The sequence below is a fragment of the Callithrix jacchus genome, chromosome 5 (assembly GCF_049354715.1).
Source record: "Callithrix jacchus isolate 240 chromosome 5, calJac240_pri, whole genome shotgun sequence".
In the NCBI taxonomy this organism is placed as follows: Eukaryota; Metazoa; Chordata; class Mammalia; order Primates; family Cebidae; genus Callithrix; species Callithrix jacchus.
In genome coordinates, this window is record NC_133506.1 from 159,959,126 (window position 1) to 159,979,402 (window position 20,277).

At 48.1% G+C, this 20,277-nt stretch overlaps 1 protein-coding gene across 11 annotated transcripts in view; it reads left to right on the plus strand.

Moving 5' to 3' along the window:
- SLC25A15 (solute carrier family 25 member 15) overlaps positions 1 to 20,277 on the plus strand; it is a 23,253-nt gene continuing 2,976 nt past the window's right edge. The window contains exons 1-7 of one of the 11 annotated variants that reach the window (XM_035302549.3): positions 1 to 40; positions 3,727 to 3,851; positions 9,116 to 10,034; positions 10,106 to 10,383; positions 15,807 to 15,944; positions 18,408 to 18,718; positions 19,545 to 19,703. In XM_035302549.3, the coding sequence (XP_035158440.1) occupies positions 10,166 to 10,383; positions 15,807 to 15,944; positions 18,408 to 18,718; positions 19,545 to 19,703 (826 nt within the window). In that variant the 5' untranslated portion in view covers positions 1 to 40; positions 3,727 to 3,851; positions 9,116 to 10,034; positions 10,106 to 10,165. Of the gene's footprint in view, positions 888 to 3,726; positions 3,852 to 9,115; positions 10,035 to 10,105; positions 10,384 to 15,806; positions 15,945 to 18,407; positions 18,719 to 19,544; positions 19,704 to 20,277 lie in introns of all 11 variants that reach the window. The other 10 variants (XM_078375333.1, XM_078375330.1, XM_035302547.3 and 7 more) reach the window with 10 other exon arrangements.

Genomic DNA, 20,277 nt, shown 5'->3' on the forward strand with positions numbered 1-20,277 from the left:
GAGCCGAGAGCTGGCGGCGGAGCGTGAGCGGGACGCGGTGGTGAGCGCAGCCCGGCCCGGCGCCTGCAGCTGCGGGGAGCGCGCGGGGCGGAGGGAGCTGGGCGCAGGGCGGGCCGCGGCGTGACCTTCCCGGGCGGCTGGGGAAGCGGCCGGCGCCGCCGCGCACGTGCCACTGGACCCCCTCCCCGCCCCGGGGCGCCCCGCCGGAGGATCTCGGGGTCGTGGGGCTTCTTCCCGCAGTGTCCCCACCTGGTGGGAACTTTTGTCCGCCTTTGCCCCCAAGTCGTGTCATTTGGCCGCCGGGCAGCACGGAGCGGCTTCTGAATGGAGACTCGCGGGCTGCCCGAGAGTGGGCGGCTGGGCAGGGCCGGAGAGCGTTCGGCGCCGGGCAGAGAAAGTTGGAAGTCGTCTTTCCAACCCGTCCTTGCGAGGCCCGGGAGGGGACGCGCCTCGCCGGGCCCTTGGCGGCAAAACTGGTTTGCATCCCGGCGCCCTACGGCCCGGGCTCTGGGGACTGGATGGCGAGCTGGCCGGCGCCTGCTACCGCCCAGCTTTAGCCAGAAGCTGGGATCTTCCCGCAGCAGTTCGTGTTCCCTGGTGGAAAATGCAGCCTCATCTACTGACTCTCACCTCCAAAAAAAAGTTAATTTCCCCAAGGATCGAGAAGGATGGGCGGTCGGCGCTGTTCCTCAGTCGCACCCTGGTGTAATTTGAGAGAGGGGCCAAAGGCGCTGAAAAGGTTTTTTTCCTATTCCAAGTGCTACAGCAAGCTCATAAATCCATTTTAATCCATGCCGAACTGTCTTGCCTCCTCCAAGCCCCGTGTCTTCTCCCAGCCAGAGCTACACACAATGTGAATTAGTTGCCTACTCCTTCTGAGTGAATCTGTTAGTACCCATCATCGTTTTCTATCCTAATAATAATTCTACTAGTGGCTATTTGTAGAATTAATTTATTTATTTTTTGAGACAGAGCTTCGCCCTTGTTGCCCAGGCTGCAGTGCAATGGCGCCATCTCGGCTCACCGCAGCCTCCACCTCCCGGGTTCAAGGGATACTCCTGTCTCAGCATCTCGAGTAGCTGGGATTACAGGCATGCACTATCACGCCCAGCTAATTTTGTATTTTTGGTAGAAACAGGTTTCTCAGTGTTGGTCAGGCTGATCTCGAACTCCCAACCTCAGGTGATATGCCCGCCTGGGTCTCTCAAAGTGCTGGGATTATAGGCATGAGCTCCCATGCCCGGCCTATTTGTAGAATTTAATGTGCTTAAGTTTGGCTCACCTAACGGGGTTGAATTCACGTGGACAGATGGATTGCAGTGTGATGTGACTTTCCTTCATAAAGACGGAAGTGTCTGCCCAAAGAAGTGAGCGTGTTGAGGTTTATCTGGGAGGCCTCGCTGGACTTGCCTGTCTGTCTTCTTAGTTGCCTCCTTTTTTTTTCTTTCCTAAAATGCAGGGTTGGGTGTTTTATGTTGCTTTTGGCCAGGTTGAAATAGTCAGATTAAGTGTTGGTTTGTAGGCACAGACCTGAAAGGACAGGACTTTGAACTGAATCATCTGTCACTGACTCGCTGTGTGGCCTTGGATAAGACCTTGTCTCAGTCCAGGCCCCTTGCCTTCTGGAAAGGGATTAGGACCCTGTTAAACTTTTTTAGGAAGACACCAGATGGCCACCACCTTTTCAGCCTAGTAAACAGTGCTGTCTCTCCAAATCTATCAACAGCATATAAACCGGTGTCTCGCACTTCTAACTTAGTTGCTTTATTAAGTACTGTGCCATTGTTGCCATTGGCTTTAAGTTTTTTGTAAATAAAGGAAGATTATTGAAGTCTGATCATTGGCAAAATGCCTCAAGAAGTTGGAAGAAACTTCTCAGTGGACAGTGTCTTCTGCTGTCGGTCAGGATGATGTTGGTGTTAGGAAGGTACTTGGAGTGGCTCACGCCTGTAATCCCAGCACTTTGGGAGGCCAAGGCGGGTAGATTACGAGGTCAAGAGATCAAAACCATCCTGGTCAACATGGTGAAACCCCATCTCTACTAAAAATACAAAAAATTAGCTGGGCACGGTGGCGCGTGCCTGTAATCCCAGCTACTCAGGAGGCTGAGGCGGGAGAATTGCCTGAACCCAGGAGGCGGAGGTTGCGGTGAGCCGAGATCGCGCCATTGCACTCCAGCCTGGGTAACAAGAGCGAAACTCCGTCTCAAAAAAAAAAAAGGAAGGTACTTGGTACTTGGCGTCCATCTCTGATCCAGCACGACAGGTCACACGGCTCCTCAGTGTGACAAATAAATTATTCCTTAGTACTCACAAGTAAGTTATACCTTTTGAAAATTATACAGAATTAGTTGTTGAGTTGAACATTTTAGTCAGCATTTATTAAGCCCCCGCCTCAGCAGTAGTTGACTTTTGTCAAAAGGGAGAGAAGGAAATTCTAGTTTTCCCCACGTCCAAGGCTCCAACCGAAACATACGAAATCAAGATTTCCAGAAGAAAGTCCTGGCAATTTGGATATTTAAGAAGTGCTCTAGGTCATCAAGCAAATCGGACTCAATGGCCCAGGTGTCGCATCTCTTAAGTGGAGTTTGTGGACTCACAGTTGCCATCTCACTTGGGAGCTCATCAAGACAGGCAGAGTCTCTGGTCCCATCCAAGGCTATTGAATCAGAAGCTGCATTTTATTTAGCAAGGCCCCCAGGCAACTGCCATCACATTTACGGTTGAAGGGCTAGTGGAGTGTGGTGATAGGAACATGTTTGGTGCTCTGTACAGGGCCTTGTAAGAATACATGATGCTGTGCACAGTGGCGCATCCCACCGGTCCCATGTGGCTTTTTGTGACAGCCTTTGTTTGATAATGTTTTTATTATTCACTTTGTACAGATGAGGACTCCCACCTGTAGAGGCCGAGGGGCCACGCTGCAGTTAGAGCAGGCACTCACTAAGGCATGTGTCATCCCAGGTGCAGCTCCCATCCTTGGCTGCCTGGGCGCCCCTTTCCAGTCCTAATGTCTTGTGACATCCCCTGAGGCACCCAGCACAGGCTGCTGTCTGAATTTAGAACTGAGCCTGTTCAATTGATGGCTTAATGTCGGCTTCTTAAAATACAAGTCTGCTGTGGTTTGGTACATCTGTGCTTGGTTTACTAATTTGGTGTTCATTTTTTCAGTCTTCAGAAAGGTTGGTTGAAGTGCTGCTGGTGGCTGTTGCATTGATACACAGGGAAGCTTTCTGATCTGTGAGCTTTCTTTTTTTTTTTTTGAGACGGAGTTTCACTCTTGTTACCCAGGCTGGAGTGCAATGGCGCGATCTCGGCTCACCGCAACCTCCGCCTCCTGGGTTCAGGCAATTCTCCTGCCTCAGCCTCCTGAGTAGCTGGGACTACAGGCACGCGCCACCGTGCCCAGCTAATTTTTTGTATTTTTAGTAGAGACGGGGTTTCACCATGTTGACCAGGATGGTCTTGATGTCTTGACCTCGTGATCCACCCACCTCGGCCTCCCAAAGTGCCGGGATTACAGGTGTGAGCCACCGCGCCCGGCCGATCTGTGAGCTTTCTAGAGGGCAATTGCTAGGCTGCACTGAAACCCTGAGCCCCTTTCTTTTGGAGCAATGTAGAGCCCAGTTCATGGCTCCCAGAAGTTTAGGTTCAGTCATTTGGCTGCAGGCCTAGAGAACAGGAAGCTGCAGACTTGGACTAATGGTGAACTCTTGTCTCCTCCCAGGGATATGTGGTGCCTGCCGTAAGCTTCAGAGAGCTGCCTTCCACGGAAACCAGCAGAAGAGTGGGCAAACATGAAGTCCAATCCCGCTGTCCAGGCTGCCATTGACCTCACAGCGGGGGCTGCAGGTACAGTCATGTGTCACGTCACCATGTTTCTGTCAGTGATGGATGGCATATCTGATGGTGGTCCCATGAGATTATACCAGCATATTTTTACTATCCCATTTCCGTGTTTAGAGACTTAGATACACAAATACCATTGTGTTACAGTTGCTTACAGTATCCAGTACAGTAACATGCTGTGCAGGTGTATAGCCTAGAAGCAGCAGGCCACACCGTTCAGCCTAGGTGTGGAGTAGGCTATGCCATCTAGGGTCGGTGTGTATGCTCTAAGATGGCACAATGACAAAATTGTGCAACGACGCGGTTTTCAGAACGTGTCCCGATTATTAAGCGACGCCTGACTATAATCCCAGAGAAAACCCAGCCTTCTCCATTCCTCAGGCAGCTTCTAAGTGAGATCAAGTGAAAGTGGTATGAAAATGTTACTTCCTCCCTTCAGAAGCGATGCGCTGTACCTTCGGGATGAATGCACTGGATGGAAGTGTAGTGTTGTTCAGAGCGTGGCAGAAGGTGGAGGAGTGTCCATTCTTGTTAATACCTTCTGAGTCAGGGTGAGGGGTGGAATGTGCCCACTACAGCCGGAAAACAGCTCAGAGGTGAAGCCCCTTGTCCACTGTCACCTGGCTGGGATATGCAGGTGGCGTGGTGCTTCACTTCAAGCCCGGCAGTCTTCAGAGCCCTTGTGGTGCAAAAATAACGCCATAGCGTCTCCTGGAGACACCACTTACCATCACTGCTAGTGTTGGGAAAGAAAGGACACTCTTTAGAAACAGCTTTAAAAAGGAGACTGATAATGGACCCTGTCCTAGAGCCATTCAAGGAGAGGAGAAGTTGTAGGATTTGCTGGGAATGTCAGCTAACCTGAGCCCAAGGGCAGGCTGAGGCTTGGCACAGGGAGGTGCTGCCTGTGGCAAGGGGGTAGTGCTGGCACTGTGCAGGCTACTCCTTAGATCAGCTTCAGGCTGGGTGCAGTTGCTCACGCCTATAATCCCTGCACTTTGGGAGGCCGAGGTGGGTGGATCATGAGGTCAAGAGTTCAAGACCAGCCTGGTCAAGATGGTGAAACCCCACTTCTACTAAAAATACAAAAATTAGTCAGGTGCAGTGGCAGGCGCCTGTAATCTCAGCTACTTGGGAGGCGGAGGCAGGAGAATCACTTGAACCCGCTTGACAGATTGCAGTGAGCGGAGATTACGCCACTGCACTGCAGCCTGGGCAATAGAGTGAGACTCTGTCTCAAAAAAAAAAAAAAGCTCGAACATGCAGGAAGAGCAAGACCCTCAGGCTGAGGTGTGTGGTAGAATGGGAAGTGCATGGTGGTAATTTAGTTCTCCAGAGTCCAGAAGCAAGAAGAGTGGCTGGAATGCTGATTGCCCAGAGGGAAACCCTGGGCTACCCTGGCCTCCTAGATCTCAGAGTAGTTGCAGCTCCCTGGAGTGCGGAGGCAAGAGGAGGTGTTGCCCAGTGCTCTCCTTATCCAGCACACCCCCCCACCCACCACCGACAGATGAGTATGGTCATGAGTGTGGTCACCTCATCAGTCATTTGCTCAATTGTGAAAAAGAAATTGTTCGGAGAAGTGCCAAGTGTTTTTCCATGAGCCAAAGGTCAGCCAAGGTATGCTAATGAGGTGCTGATAAGGAGCCCTGGGCAAGAGCACTTCTCCCAGGGCAGAGCCCACAAGGAGCGTCTGGACTCCAGACACTCAGGGAACCGAAGGCTGGCAGGGGTCCGCCCAGTAGTCTCTTGTCCACTGCACGCCTTGAGGCTACAGCCTCCCAGGCCCCTCGCCCCCGCCCCACGCCACACTGGGGAGGATGCTGACCCTGAGAATGGTACAGCCATCTGCCTGCCCCTGGTTGCTTCTCACCAGCACATGAATGCTCTTTGAGCTCAGTTCTGTCTCTGCAGTAGGAGGGTGTTTAGCCACATGAGAGAGTCTCACTTTTTGACATTTTATGTCTTTTAGTCAGTCTGTCGAAGATCTAGAACCTCTTGTGATAGAATTAAAAAGTTTACCTTTGGCTGGGCAATGGTGGCTCACGCCTGTAATCCCCACACTTTGGGAGGCCAAGGCGGGTGGATCACTTGAGGTCAGGAGTTCAAAACCAGCCTGGCCAACATGGTGAAACCCTGTCTCTACTAAAAATATAAAAATTAGCCAGGTGTGGTGGCACATGCCTGTAACCCCAGCTACTCTGGAGGCTGAGGCAGGAGAATTGCATGAACCCAGAAGTCAGAGGTTGAAGTGAGCCAGGAATGCACCACTGCACTCTGGCCTGGGTAACAGAGCAGGAATCCACCAGGAAAAAAAAAAAGTTTATCTTTCCCTATTTATGTGTATACTGGTATTTCAGTACCATATTTAGGATTTACACTTAGTTTGAAGGATAGAAATTGCAACAGTATGGTTGTGGGCCTGGTATTTGCTGGTATTTGAACATGCATTGGACCCTTACATGTACTGACACTTACTGTCCCCATCACTGTTGGACTGGTATTTCTCCCGGTGCTGGCAACACAGGGACACCCCTCACCGAATTAGAGCTGCGATGGGTAGTCCCATTCCTGGGCGGGTAGGATGGGGAGGGGAGCCAGACATGATCTGTAGGTTGGGGCTGGGCAGAGGAGGTGCCTCTCAGTGACAGACACCAAAACCTTGTTCTACTGTGAGCCTCACAGAATGCAAATGAAAGGAGATTCCCACTTTTGAGGATCTTGGAGTCTTTGAATGCTGGAGCTAGAGAGGGCTTTAGATGTTGATGGCTCAAATACTCATTAGATATGTAGAAAAAGGCCCAGAGAGGGGCAGTAGATTTGTTCAAGGTTCCACGGCAAGATGGTGTGAAGACAGGGCAGGACTGTGGTCCCTGGGTCCCTTGTCTGGTGGTGTTTCTGCCTCTGCTTTAGTTCTCTGTCTGTGTCTGCAGTGCACTGGCAGTGAGGGTTAGTTTGGAGCCTTTGCTGTCCTGGCTCTGGACGTGGAACTTGCTGGACTTTGGGATTTTTCTGTCAGCTATTGATAGGAGCAGAGGACCTGCGGTGTTTTGCGGCAGAGGCCACCCACGGAAGCAATCTGACTCTAAGCACAGACCCAGCTGCCTCCCGAGGTGATGCGGATGGAGCTTGTGCTGTTCTGTGTGTCTCTTCTTTTCCTTTTAAACAAAGTTTCCCCCACCACACAGGTTTTCAGCCAGCTCGTCTACTCTAAAGTGCTGGGAAGTTCTCTTTTCCCTATCTGCAGTGGTTGTAGGAGATCTGGAACTCTATAGACAGCCAGGATGAAGGAGGATTTGAAGAACTTAGTTAGGTAATTAGATAATTATTGAAATGGGGGTATGTGGATTCCAAAAGTTAAATAGTCTTAAAGGGGAACTTGGTACCACCTTAAGAGTTGGTCATTCCATAACTCTAAAGTGCTGCGGTCACTGCTTTGGCTGCCGTGGCAGTGTACCGTGTTTAGCAGAGTTGAAGAATGTGGCATTTCAGATCATTGACGTTTATCCCCTCAAATGCCAAAATTAAAAACAACCCCAAACCTTTTTTGATTGCAGTTTCTTAAAAATGATGTTAAACTGAACCTGTTAAACTGAACCTTTACGGATGGCCTCCAGAGGGATGTGAGGGCTTCACCTCTGCTTAGGTGGGCCAGTCCTGTGGTGTGCGTCTGCTTTTCTCTTCTCACCTCTCTGCCCTCTTTAGAGCTGTCTCTTCCCTGAGACACTGTCCCTGCCCTGAGAGATTTCCTCTCTATCTCGTGATTTGCTGACTCTGTGTCAAGGACTGAAAATCCAAACCACCACCCTTGGTCAAGTGTCAGGTATGACATGGTCTGAGTACCTCTCCTGCAGAATAAGATGCTTGGCTGGCCACCACTCCACCTAAAGACTGTTTTTATTTGTCTTTTAAGGAGAGTAAGATTGGAAGTCTGACTTCTCGGCACGTGGAGAAATATGATCTCTGTCATTTATTCATGGCTTTATGGACTTGATAGATCCTAGGTGTCAGGCTCCATGGTTGATACTGGTGTTCAGAACAGTCTTCTCTCACTTGAGGGCACAGCGAGTGCCACGACCATGTGGTTTGTGGTAAATTACATGGGAAGTTAGCTTAAGTTAGCTTACCCTCGCAGAGGACGGGTAACAGTTGTTGCTAGCATTTGGTAGTCATTAGCCCCCTGCCTTCTCCCTGTTGGGAATGTAACTGTCCCAGATAGAAGCAAATGTGTATTGTAGTAACCTGCGACGCCTGAAATGTTGAGGAGGTGATCCAGTTAAAATTGAAGGTGCTGAGTTAAATGCTTTATTCAGCTCATCTGCATCCAGGTTAAAACATTCTGTCAGTTCTCTTGAAATAATTAAATTATTTTAATGTAATTCAGATCTCATTTTATCCTAGCCCAGCAGTACCTGGGAGAGAATGACTCTGAATTAATCATACTTAAATTATATTTCACTAACTTCGAATTGGGGATCATTTGGCAATTAAAGGCAGAAGTGTCATTCCTCTCCTGGAAAAACGGTAATGATTATTATAGGTCACAGAGATCCTATTGCTTGTTGCTTAAAAAGAATCAAGCAGTTTTCAGACTCTTTGGAAGTATTGGCTTGTTTGCAAGTAAATAATTGGGAATTACTCTTAATGTCCCTTCCCCCCACTCCACTTTCCGGAGTTTGATGGAATGACTACGTTTAATGTCAAAGTCAGGAAGCTGATTTCTTCAATATTTTCTGTAAACCTTCCTTTGCATTTTCATGAAGTGTGAAGAGCTCCTCTCAGGTTCAGGGGGAGATGGTAAGCACTAACCACTGGCACTTCCCACGACGCTGACCCTACTGCAGGGTCTGGGGATACTGTAGGGTGTTTACGGTTCATTCCTTTTCTTCCCTTTAGAATTTTTATTGAGATGATTTCATGTGGCTGGCCACGGTGTCTCATGCCTGTAATCCCAGCATTTTGGGAGGCCGAGGCAGGAGGAGAATTTGAGGCTAGGAGTTGAAGACCAGCCTGGCCAACATGGTGAAACCCCATCTCTGTGAAAAGTACAAAAATTAGCCAGGTGTGGTGGTGGGTGCCTATAATTCCAGCTACTTGGGAAGCTAAGTCACAGGAATTGCTTGAACCTGGGAGGCTGAGGTTGCAGTGAGCTGGGATTGCACCACTGTACTCCAGACAGAGTGAGACTCCATCTCAAAAAAAAAAAAAGAAATGATTTTGTGCAATGTAGACTTTGCTGTATTTAATATTCTCTCTCTTTTTTTTTTGAGACGTACTTTCACCCTTGTTGCCCAGGCTGGAGTGCAATGGCATGATCTCGGCTCACTGCAACCTCCGGCTCCTGGGTTCAAGTGATTCTCCTGCCTCAGCCTCCTGAGTAGCTGGGATTACAGGCATGCACCATCACACCAGGCTAATTCTGTATTTTTAGTACAGGCAGGGTTTCTCCATGTTGGTCAAGCGGTCTTGAACTCCTGACCTCAGGTGATCCGCCTGCCTCAGCCTCCCAGAGTGCTGGGATTACAGGCGTGAGCCACCGCGCCTGGCCTTAATATTCTTATAAAAGTACATAAATAAAGGATTTAAACCTAGAATAAATAAAGTTCAGTTCATTCTCTATCTAAATACATGTTATTAATTGGTAGAATTCAAATGAAAGAGATTTTTCTGTAGAGTGAACTGTTTCGCTCTTTGGGGATTAATTGGCCAGACTCCTCGTTTCCTTTCCGTGGTGCCAGGTCTGATCAGTCCCACTGGGCATTAGGCAAAGTGAGTGATGAAGACTTCCCAGCTTTCCCCTCCCTTTCTGTGGCTTCCGTCTCTTGCGCACACAGTGACTGTTGGTTATTAACACCTACGTAGCTGGCGCTGTGCTGAGCCCGTCTTCTCCATTTTTATGTAATCCTCGTGCTAACCCTGTGAGGTGGCATGGATGAGGAACTGAGGCTCAGAAGGTACACGGCTTGTCAGGATCTCACAGCAAAGCCATAGTCCCTCTGACCCTTCTGCCCAGGCTCCTGCATGCTCACTGCGCTGTTCATCCCGGGCCTGCCTCTCTCCCCTGCCTGGCAGGAGCTCCTTCAGGGTGGGATTTAGGTGCCAGGCACATTAAGGACCTGCTACAAATTGTTTACTGGACATGGCTGGAAGGTTTTGGAGGAAAAGAGGTTGAAAAGAACTGAAGCAGAGGTGAGTTTTGGGGTAGGCTGCCTGTGCCTTCTCTCCGTGGCTAGTGGAACCGGAGCCTCACACTAGAGCAGTCTTCTGCCCTGATTCCAGGGGGCACAGCCTGTGTACTGACCGGGCAGCCCTTCGACACAATGAAAGTCAAGATGCAGACGTTCCCTGAGCTGTACCGAGGCCTCACCGACTGCTGCCTGAAGACTTACTCCCAGGTCGGCTTCCGTGGCTTCTACAAGGGGACCAGCCCAGCACTGATCGCCAACATCGCGGAGAACTCCGTCCTCTTCATGTGCTATGGCTTCTGCCAGCAGGTGGTACGGAAAGTAGCTGGATTGGACAAGCAGGCAAAGCTGAGGTGAGTCAAGGACACGCACTTTTTTGTTTGTTTAAAAAAAAAAAAAAGCACAAAACTGGCTAACCATGGTGGCTCATGCTTCTTGGGAGGCAAAGGCAAGAGAATGGCTTGAGGCTGGGAGTTCAAAACCAGTGTGGGCAACATAGCAAGATCCCTATCTCTACAAAAATTAGAAATTAAAATCTAGCCAGGCACGGTGGCTCACGCCTGTAATCTTAGCACTTGGGAGGCCGAGGTGGGTGGATTGCCTGAGCTCAGGAGTTCAAGACCAGCCTGGGGAAAACGGTGAAACCCAATCTCTACTAAAAATACGAAAAATTTGCCAGACATGTGCCTGTAATCCCAGCTACTCAGGAGACTGAGACAAGACAATCCCTTGAACCAGGGAGGCAGAGGTTGCAGTGAGCCGAGATTTTTTTCCCTTTTTTTGTTGTTTTTTTAATTTAATTATTTATTTTTTTTAACATTCTCATCTTAGAACATTTCCTTTTTAAAAATATAACTGCTTTCCTTTTATTTATGAAGTTACACATTGCCGTCATATAAAACTTGGAAACCACACGTGCACTCCACGGAGGAGACCTGCTCGTAATCCAGCACTGAGAACGAGCTGCCCTCTGTTTCCGTTTTCTTCAGAATGCTGCTCAAGTGCTGGTGGCAGTGCTACCTCTCGTCAGCAGACACGCTGCACTAAAACCGTATATGCCGCTTGTGATCCAGGTTTTGGCTTTTCTTTCATTAGCAAAATGCAGAGAGCATTGGAAGAGGTTGTCTGAGCCAGATAGATTTGAGGAGTTTTAGGAAGGGTTGGAAATGTCTGAGAAGACACCAGGGAGTCCATCTTTCTCTGTCCAGATAAACATGAGACTTTGGCTCGTGCTTGGTCTTGCCTTGGGTGTTTATTATGTAGACACTAAAGAGAATTTGGAAACCACTGGGATGCTTAGCTCTCCCTCCTTTGAACATCAATTTATTTTAAATCACATAAAATTATGACATAAGCTTCAAGGTTGCAAAGGGCAGTCTCAGTTATTTCAGTAGGAGTTTGAAACCTGAATGCAGCTGCCGGACCCAAGGAACTGAAGTCGGTTCTTCGTGTGCAGCGGTGTTCTCGGGAGGTACCTGGAGGTCTGAGGGTGTGGCCTTTTATAGGCAGGAATTCCACCATGAGGGGTAGAGCTTGTTTTTTTTAAAGGCTTGGGACTGGATACTGTTGCCCACGAAGACAGTGTAGACGGTGAGGAGGGCTGAGTGTGGATGGGATGACCCTCCAGCACAGAAAGGGTAGGCAGGAAGGCAGTAAAGAAACGAGCAGGGCACAAACCGGGAGAGGGTGGCATGTCATGATGGAGACTGAACAGAAGCAAAACCACAGGCGACTGTAGTTTTGTTCCTTGTTGAAGGAGAGATACTCTATTAGAGAAGGCCTGGACTTGAGTTCAGTTTTCTCACAAAGGACGAAATGGGGAGAGAAGACAGGGAGGCAGTGAGCAGCCACATAAGATCCTGGAGAAGACCTCTGCCCTCCGAGCAAAGCAGCCTCTCCCCCCCACAGGAGAGACAGTGACTTCTGTGTTGCATGAGTGAAACCACTGGGGATCTGGCCCTGCCTGCCCCTCCACTTTTTGTTTCCTTATCCTGTGAACAAAGTGAAGGACAGGTAAGAGCAAATTGTTTTTCTGCTGAGAACAATCTAATACCTTATAGCTGCATTTCCCCACACTGCTTTCAGAACATTGAATTGCCGGGGTCCTTAAGAAAGGGTTGGGAAATACATCCGTGTCTCTCATGAAGAATCACTCTGGGTACATTTGTTTCATGTAATGTATGTGCTATTTAGTTCATTAACGATGCCTAAGACTGGGCACAGTGTCTCACGCCTGTAGTGTCAGCACTTTGAGAGACTGAGGTGGGCAGATTACTTGAGCCCAGGAGTTTGAGACCAACCTGGGCAACATGGTAAAAGCCCATCTCTACAAAAACTACAAAACTTAGCTGAGCGTGGTAGCACCCGTCTGTGGTCCCAGCTACTGGGGAGGCTAAGGTGGGAGGATTGCTTGAGCTCAGGAGGCGGAGGTTGCAGTGAGATGATGCCACTGCACTCTCACCTGGGCAACAGAGGAAGACCCTGTCTCTCAAAAAAAGACACTTAGATGTTTTACAGTTACGAAACCATCCTGATGAACCTTACCTAATCCAGCACTCATGCTTTTTGAGCTTGGGGCCTTTTTTTTTCATCCCGAGGAACAGTGTTTGCCTCTTACCTGTTGGGGAAATGCTCCCTTAGAGTCTACAAAGCTCTGATGTGTATATCATGTCTCCATAGCCCTTACCGTGATCCTGTGAGAGCAGCAAGGCAGATGTTACCTCTCTCTTACGGATGGAGGAACTGAGGTGCTGATATTGACATGCTCATGGTCACCCCGCTAAGGACTTGAACTCGCGTCTTCCGAGCCCCTGCCCAGTCTGCTTTCCATCAGACCACAGTTGGGGGTCTGGAATACTTTGTAAGGGTCAGTTTTAGAGAGAAGATTAATTGTGAGCAGTGAAAGGAAAGAGCTGCCTGTGAGAGCCTGTGGTGAATTTCTGCAATCACATTGTAAATATTTGTCTGTTCCCGGTTTCAACATGTCCCAGAGTGTTGTTCTACTTTGACGTTTGGCTGGACAGGGTCTTACACAGCAGGATTGCTCAGGTACATGTTTGTTGAATAGATGACGAACGGATAATTCTTAGAAAAAAAAAATCCCATCCTATACCTATAACCATTGCAATTCCCCTTCTACACATGTATACTACATACAGCACCTCATTCTGTGCACAGTCGATGAAAGTATTCATGAGAAAGCCAAAGTCCACTGCGTATCTGATTTGGCCATGCCCTTGCACTGTAATAATGTGCCGGCTGTTTGTTCAGATGTCTGAACATTATTATATCTTAAACGCAATAGACTTTTACATTTATTGACTGCCACCTTTGTTCTGGCAAACCTGGCAGACCTGATTAATGCCCTTAATTGACTATTGCCTGTCAGCAGGTTAACAGAGTGTCCCTGAGGGAGGCCACGTGTGATCTGAGGCTGGCTGAAAGGCAGCAGAAACCCTCTTAAGCTTTGGTTCTAACAGGCTGCTAAGGAGTGAAGTGGGGAAGGAGTGGTGTGGACGGCACTGGATGGTTTCTACACCCCATCAAAGTGTGTGCAAGTCCATCTGTGTACCTGGTTCTCCTTCGTTAATGGTTTTAGTCTTAATTCTCTAACATCAAAAGGAAGTCCATACTGCAAGCAATGCCTTCCTCCTGAAAGAAACCCCCAGTCCGAGCCACATCTTCTGAAAGACTTGAGTGTATCTGAGTCCCGCTCAGCCTCTGGGATCCCCCCCCCGCACTGCCGCAGCTGGCCATGGCACAGAGGCTGGGCCACCAGGGACTAGCAGACCAGGGCCAAGACTGGGGACTACCTTGATTTTATACTAATCTGTAACACTGGTAAAACTTTAGTACTCCTGAAGATGGTAGCTCTGTCTATACTTTTGCTCAGTTTAGAGAAAAATTGTTAGGGGATTATATCTCTACCTAGGTAGTTAGCCGAAGATTCCCACCCACCCTTGGAGGTTTTTGGAAATCTGTGAGGGTGATCTTGGCTGTTGAGTGAGAGCACGATGCTGGCGTTGAATGGGTGTCAGGGAACCAGTTCAGTCCTTCCTGCTCAATGAAGGATTGTCCCAGCCCAAATGCCAGTCATGATCCTGTGACACCAAACTCTTCTAGGGCTGGAAGGGATCTTTCCTGACTCCCATGAACCATGAACTCCCAGAGAAGTCTTTCTTCTGAAAAGCTTCTCAGACTTTCCCCCGTATTCTTTTTTGTTTTTTTCTGAAACAGTCTCACTGTGTCACCCAGGAGTGTAGTAGCACAATCTCAGCTCACTGCAACCTCCGCCTCCCCGGTTCAGGTACTTCTTGTGCCTCAGCCACCCAAGTAGCTGGGATTACAGGCATGCGCCACCAAAAATACACTCATTTTGTATTTTTAGTAGAGATGGGGTTTTGCCATGTTGGCCAGGCCTCAAGTGCTCTGCTCGCCTCGGCCTCCCAAAATGCTGGGATTACAGATACGAGCCACCGTGCCTGGCCTCCCCATATTCTTGAACCCTTACAGGATTCCAGTTTCATAGCCCTGCTGGTACTAAATCCATATGTGAGGTGAATGCTTCTATTTTCGTATTTCTGTGCATTTGTCCCTCTGCCTAGTGTAGATTTCCAGTTTAGCCACTTCACCTAATACCACCGAGCTTGCAGACCTGTACTGGCTTCCCGCACTCCTGTGGCACCATTTCTCCCTCTTCTGTGCTGCTGAGGTGGTGGGTCATCAGCTGAACTGGAAAACCTTTTTGTGACGCAGCAACTTTGGGTTAAAAGCTTACTCTGGGTTTTCATCCGTGGCCGTTACATTGCACATCTGGTTGCTTCAGACTGTGGGCGTGTAGGGATGGCCTTAGGACCTAGTTTTATTTAAAACTGAGAGCAAATGCACTGAAGTATTAATAGTGCATGTTTTTCAGTGGGGGGCTAGGGGTAATACTTTCCTCCTTTCCTTTAGGTTTTTTTTGTGGAGTTTCATTTTGTCATGTCACGATATATCTTGGCTTTGGCTGCTGTAACAGAATACGACACACTGAGTGGCTTAAAGAAACTTCTCACAGTTCTAGGGGCTGAGGAGTCTAAGATCAGGGTTCCAGCACATGTGCTGTCTGGCGAGGGCTTGTCTTAATTTGAACATACTATCTTCTCACTGTGTCCTCACGTGGCAGACAGTGAGCCAGCTCTCTGGCTTCATCTTCTAAGGGCACTAATCCCATCACAATGGCCCTACCCACATGACCTCACCTATACCTCATTACTTCCAAAGGCCTCATCTCCTAACACCATCATCTTGGGGGGACAGAAGTCAGTCCATAGCACCGTGTGTAATAAAAAGAATATGGATGTTGCAGTCAGGAAGACCTGACTTCACATCCTAGCACTGCCACTTCGTAGCTGTGTGACTGGCCACATTGTGTGTCGTCTCTAAGCGTCACTTCCCATAGGGAATTGGGGTACTGCTGTCTGCCTCACAGGGCTGTGGGATCCACAGATGAAACAGCACATGCAAGTTTCCTTCTTCGTCATTTTTTAGACACGGAGGTCTCTCTGTGTTGCCCAAGCTGGAATGCAGTGGCTGTTCACAGACGCAGTCAGCACTGCAGCCTAGAACACCTGGGCTCGAGTCATCCTCCCACCTCAGCCTCCTGAGTAGCTGGAATCACAGGTTCCTGCCCGACGCCTGGCTCCTTACCCTGCGTTATCACAAAAGTGCCAGCTGTGTGGCGAGTGCTAAAGGAATGAAGGAACTGAGGGGTAGCTGTCTGCTCATGTGCTTTCAGTGATCTGCAGAATGCAGCTGCTGGTTCCTTCGCCTCTGCCTTTGCTGCGCTGGTGCTCTGCCCCACAGAGCTCGTGAAGTGCCGGCTGCAGACCATGTACGAGATGGAGACATCAGGAAAGATAGCCAAAAGCCAGAAGTAAGTGCCACTCGGGCAAAAACCTCAGGCGTCTACTGCCCTAGTGTGTTGGATGTTTTTTCATTTTATATTGTGGTAGATGTGGAGGCCGATTTATCTACTGCAATATACTGTATCTAGGATGCTTTCCTGTATCAGTCAGAGATTTTCTGAAAGGACTGTCTGTGATTGGACCCACCACCCATCTCCTAGAAAGTCTTAGACAGATATTTAACACCCCAGAACTGGAGAAGCCAGGAGCTTAACAGCCTTTTGGCCTCTTGGAAACATAAGGCATGATCTTCAACCATTTTTGGAGGTACATGGTGAGTGGCTTTTGAACTTGGCCTGAGACCTGAGCCTTCGTAAGTGCCAATTTGGATTCTGAGATGAGTATTTGATGCTCACTCCCAGGTTTTACATGGGTATTCAGGCTGATTGCCCCAAATCCTGGAGGTAACTTTCCCTGCCCCACTTACCCTTAGTCCTTCAAGTGTACCTGCAAAGTTCTGAGAACATTAATCAACACCTTTGTAAGCAGAGCTACTCTTCAATGATTAAATCACTCTCTAGCTCAGTCTTGAAAATAGATTCTCATCCTCTGAGAATGCTGTGTCATACACAATTTGATTTACTTGAATTGGAAAGTATTATCTTTACTAATTGCAAAACTTGCATATTTATCTTGATATCTGGCTGAGTTCTGAGCAAGGATTGCTGTGGTTAACTCAAAGCCTATAAATCTGCTGGAAAAGGTCAGTAGATAAATTGACCATTTTCAGGGATCAGTCCCCACTCAGTGAGAATGGGGTTTTTCTGCACCCTTGAGGTTCATTACAGCCAACTGGAATCTAACATTCATTGCCTACAAGTCCAGGAGTGTAAGTCCTTAAAACTACTTATTGAAATATACACACAGTACCATGAATGCACATGTAAGTCACAAGTATGTAGTTCTATAAATAGTGACACAATTTATGTGCTTTTGTAACCTGCTTCTAGATTAACAAATAGAATATTAACAGCACCCAGAAAGCTGCCCTTGTGCCCCTTGGAAGTAATTCAAGGTAATTAAAAGATAGTAAGGCCGGGCGCGATGGCTCAAGTCTGTAATCCCAGCACTTTGGGAGGCCGAGGCGGGTGGATCACGAGGTCAAAAGATCGAGACCATCCTGGTCAACATGGTGAAACCCTGTCTCTACTAAAAATACAAAAAATTAGCTGGGCATGGTGGCGTGTGCCTGTAATCCCAGCTACTCGGGAGGCTGAGGCAGGAGAATTGCCTGAACCCAGGAGGCGGAGGTTGCGGTGAGCCGAGATCGCGCCATTGCACTCCAGCCTGGATAACAAGAGCGAAACTCCGTCTCAAAAAATAAATAAATAAAAGATAGTAATAGTTATATCCAAAGGACTTGGGCAGATGGATGCCTTGAACTATCAGTTGACTTTGGATTTGAGGTCTAGCAGTGTTCACACAAGACATGGTATGGTAGCTTGGGGCTCAGACTTGGATTGGAAGGGAGGTTGGTTGTGTTGAGCTGGATTACTCTGTTGCATTCCATGTGGCGGTGCTGCAGGAAGGGCTGGCTAATGGAGAATACCTGACGGCGCCTTCTGAAGCTCTCAGGAGGAAAATACTTACTAAACATCTGTAGCCTTTATTACCTTGGGACTTGATCCTTCATCTGTCCGAGCCAAGTCCCCTGCTCTCTGAGAACAAAGTGGGAGAGAGGGATTCATTAAGTTGCACAGATGTGTGATTTCTTGGCCTGTTCTTAGCAGGGATAAAGCTGCCCCAGCAGCCCCCCATCAGGAAGGGGAGTCAGACAAAAAGTGTCCTGTGTTCCCGCCACGACAGGAGCAGGGCTGTGATCTGCTTAGAATTCTCCTGCATCCCTGCTGCTCTGAGAACTAAATTCTTGATGCTTCTGCATGGCAGGTGCTGTAACTGGTTCTCAGAGTTCGTCTTACCTTCAAATAACTTTGACTCCTTCATTCATTTCTCTGCACTAAAGCAAAACAAACCCTGTAAACACCTCAACAGATTTCCCAAAAACACATCAGAAAGATTGAGGAAATAGGAATCATAGTGATAAGGGACCGGGCAATAAATGCCGTTTTATGCTTGCTGAGTTTAGACAACTCCTTATTATAAATAAATTGTAGTTTTCATTTATCCACTACTGAAAAAATGTGTATTAGCTTTTATATCTTTGATAATCTGACTTGTAGAAGCATTGCCTCTATTTTAATAAAATTTCTTTACCAATAATTTAGGTGACAAAACTTGTTATAATTATGCCTCTCTGAGACATTTCGTTCCCACAGAAGATGCCTTTTAGTCTCAATTCCTGGCTCTTCATTTATAAAATCAGCTTCTTCCTTACTAGCAGTTGATCAGATCTGTGAATTGGTTGTAAATGCCCTTGTCCATTCTTCCTTCCCACCTGCTATAACTGAGTCTGTCTCTCTGTCTCCTCCTAGTACCGTGTGGTCTGTCATCAAGAGTGTCCTTAGGAAGGATGGCCCCTTGGGCTTCTACCATGGACTCTCAAGCACTTTACTTCGAGAAGTACCAGGCTATTTCTTCTTCTTCGGTGGCTATGAACTGAGCCGGTCATTTTTTGCATCAGGGAGATCAAAAGATGAACTAGGTAAACGTGTCTGCACAACTGCAGTGGGGTATGATGGTGTCTGCTCCCTGAAGGTCTGGTTTCTGTGGACTCTGCGCGTTGCGCTCTCCTCCCTGCATTGGTGGCTCCATCTGGCACAGGGAAGCTTCTGGATGCCAGAAGGTAACATGGTGGCAGGCAGTTGATAGCACCCACCCTCCAGGCTTGATAATTTCCTTAGGACAGGGGTCGTAGCAGTACCTCCCAAATTTTCTTACTGGAATAAAGTTTGTTAATTTTTCTGGATCTATTTTACGGGAGAAGAAATCTAGAAACTACTTCCCCAATTAGGGAATCACCTGTAAATAATCTTGAGATAAGCTTAAAACTCGACCATCTTAGTAGTGTTTTGGGAGCAGTGAAAACCATAGTTCTTTGCAGCTTATCATGTTTAGCTGGTTGGTACAGCTACATGCAGTGCTGGGCTCACATGAGCGAGTGAGTTTTCTTTTCATCTCCCGCAGTGTGTTGAGTCTGTTCTGGGGTTAGTCAAGCTCCCGGATTTAACCGCTGTGTTAATAAAAACAATTCTGGCTTTTAATGGTAAAGAAGAATCAGGGCTATTAAAGTACTTAAGAGTGAGAAAGTTGAAGAAAGCCGTAGATTGTGTTTGGCCCGTCTTCTCCCTGCTGGAAGGGGCTGCCACCCAGCTGGAGGCCTGCTGGTTTCCATGGGCCGGCCCTCGGCACCTCAGGGACCAAACTAAGTAGAACCCTCACTAGGGTTTCTTGTACTTAGCAAGACCCAGGGGTAGATGTGGGCTACCAAACCAAACCTTGTATCCTTAGAGCTCGGTAACAAGAGCTTTGGCAGTTTCCTCAAAGAATTGTATCCTGCAGCGTTAGCTTTTCCGTTTTCACCTCCCTGCAGCCATCACTGCATTGACTTCTGGAAGTGTCACATCAGCTGTTCTGGAGACAAAATGCCATTTGCTGTTTTTCTTCTCTAGGCCCTGTGCCTTTGGTGTTAAGTGGTGGAGTTGGTGGGATTTGCCTCTGGCTTGCGGTTTACCCAGTGGATTGTATCAAATCCAGAATTCAAGTTCTTTCCATGTCTGGAAAACAGGCAGGATTTATCAGAACCTTTATAAGTGTGGTGAAGAACGAAGGTGAGTAAACCCCTATTCTTCCAGCATCCACAATGCATCTGAGCATCTCAGATGTGAACTTGTTTTGATTGTAAAAAGAAAGAGGACAGTAACACAGAAACTTTGTGTCTCAAATAGAGCACAGATACCTTGTCTGTTACTCATTGTAATAGACTCCCTTATATTTGTGTAACACGTAAAGTTTTACAGAGGACTTATAACTCCCTTATCTAATTCAATCTTCATAACCACCCTGGGCAGTACTAATACTATGAACAGGTCTCCAGGTTCAAGGCTGGTGCTCTTGTCAACTGCCCAGGTGCCGCTGCAGAGCTGCGGCCACCTCTGTCTGGCCATCTCAGCCTCAACTCTGCCCCATCCCTGTACAAAGAGTTAATCAAGCATGGAATTGATATATGTTACCTGAGCATCAGTCAGTTTTCCCAGGAGACCTGATGCTTGTCCTTGTTTTTGTTAGTCTATTTAGGGAAGGCTGGAAATGTGCCCTTCCCTGACTTGGCTTTCAGTGCTGTTGTCTGGGTTTGCATGTGCCATGCAGCCGCATGGGGACCCCACAGGAGGGGCGGCTGCAGTC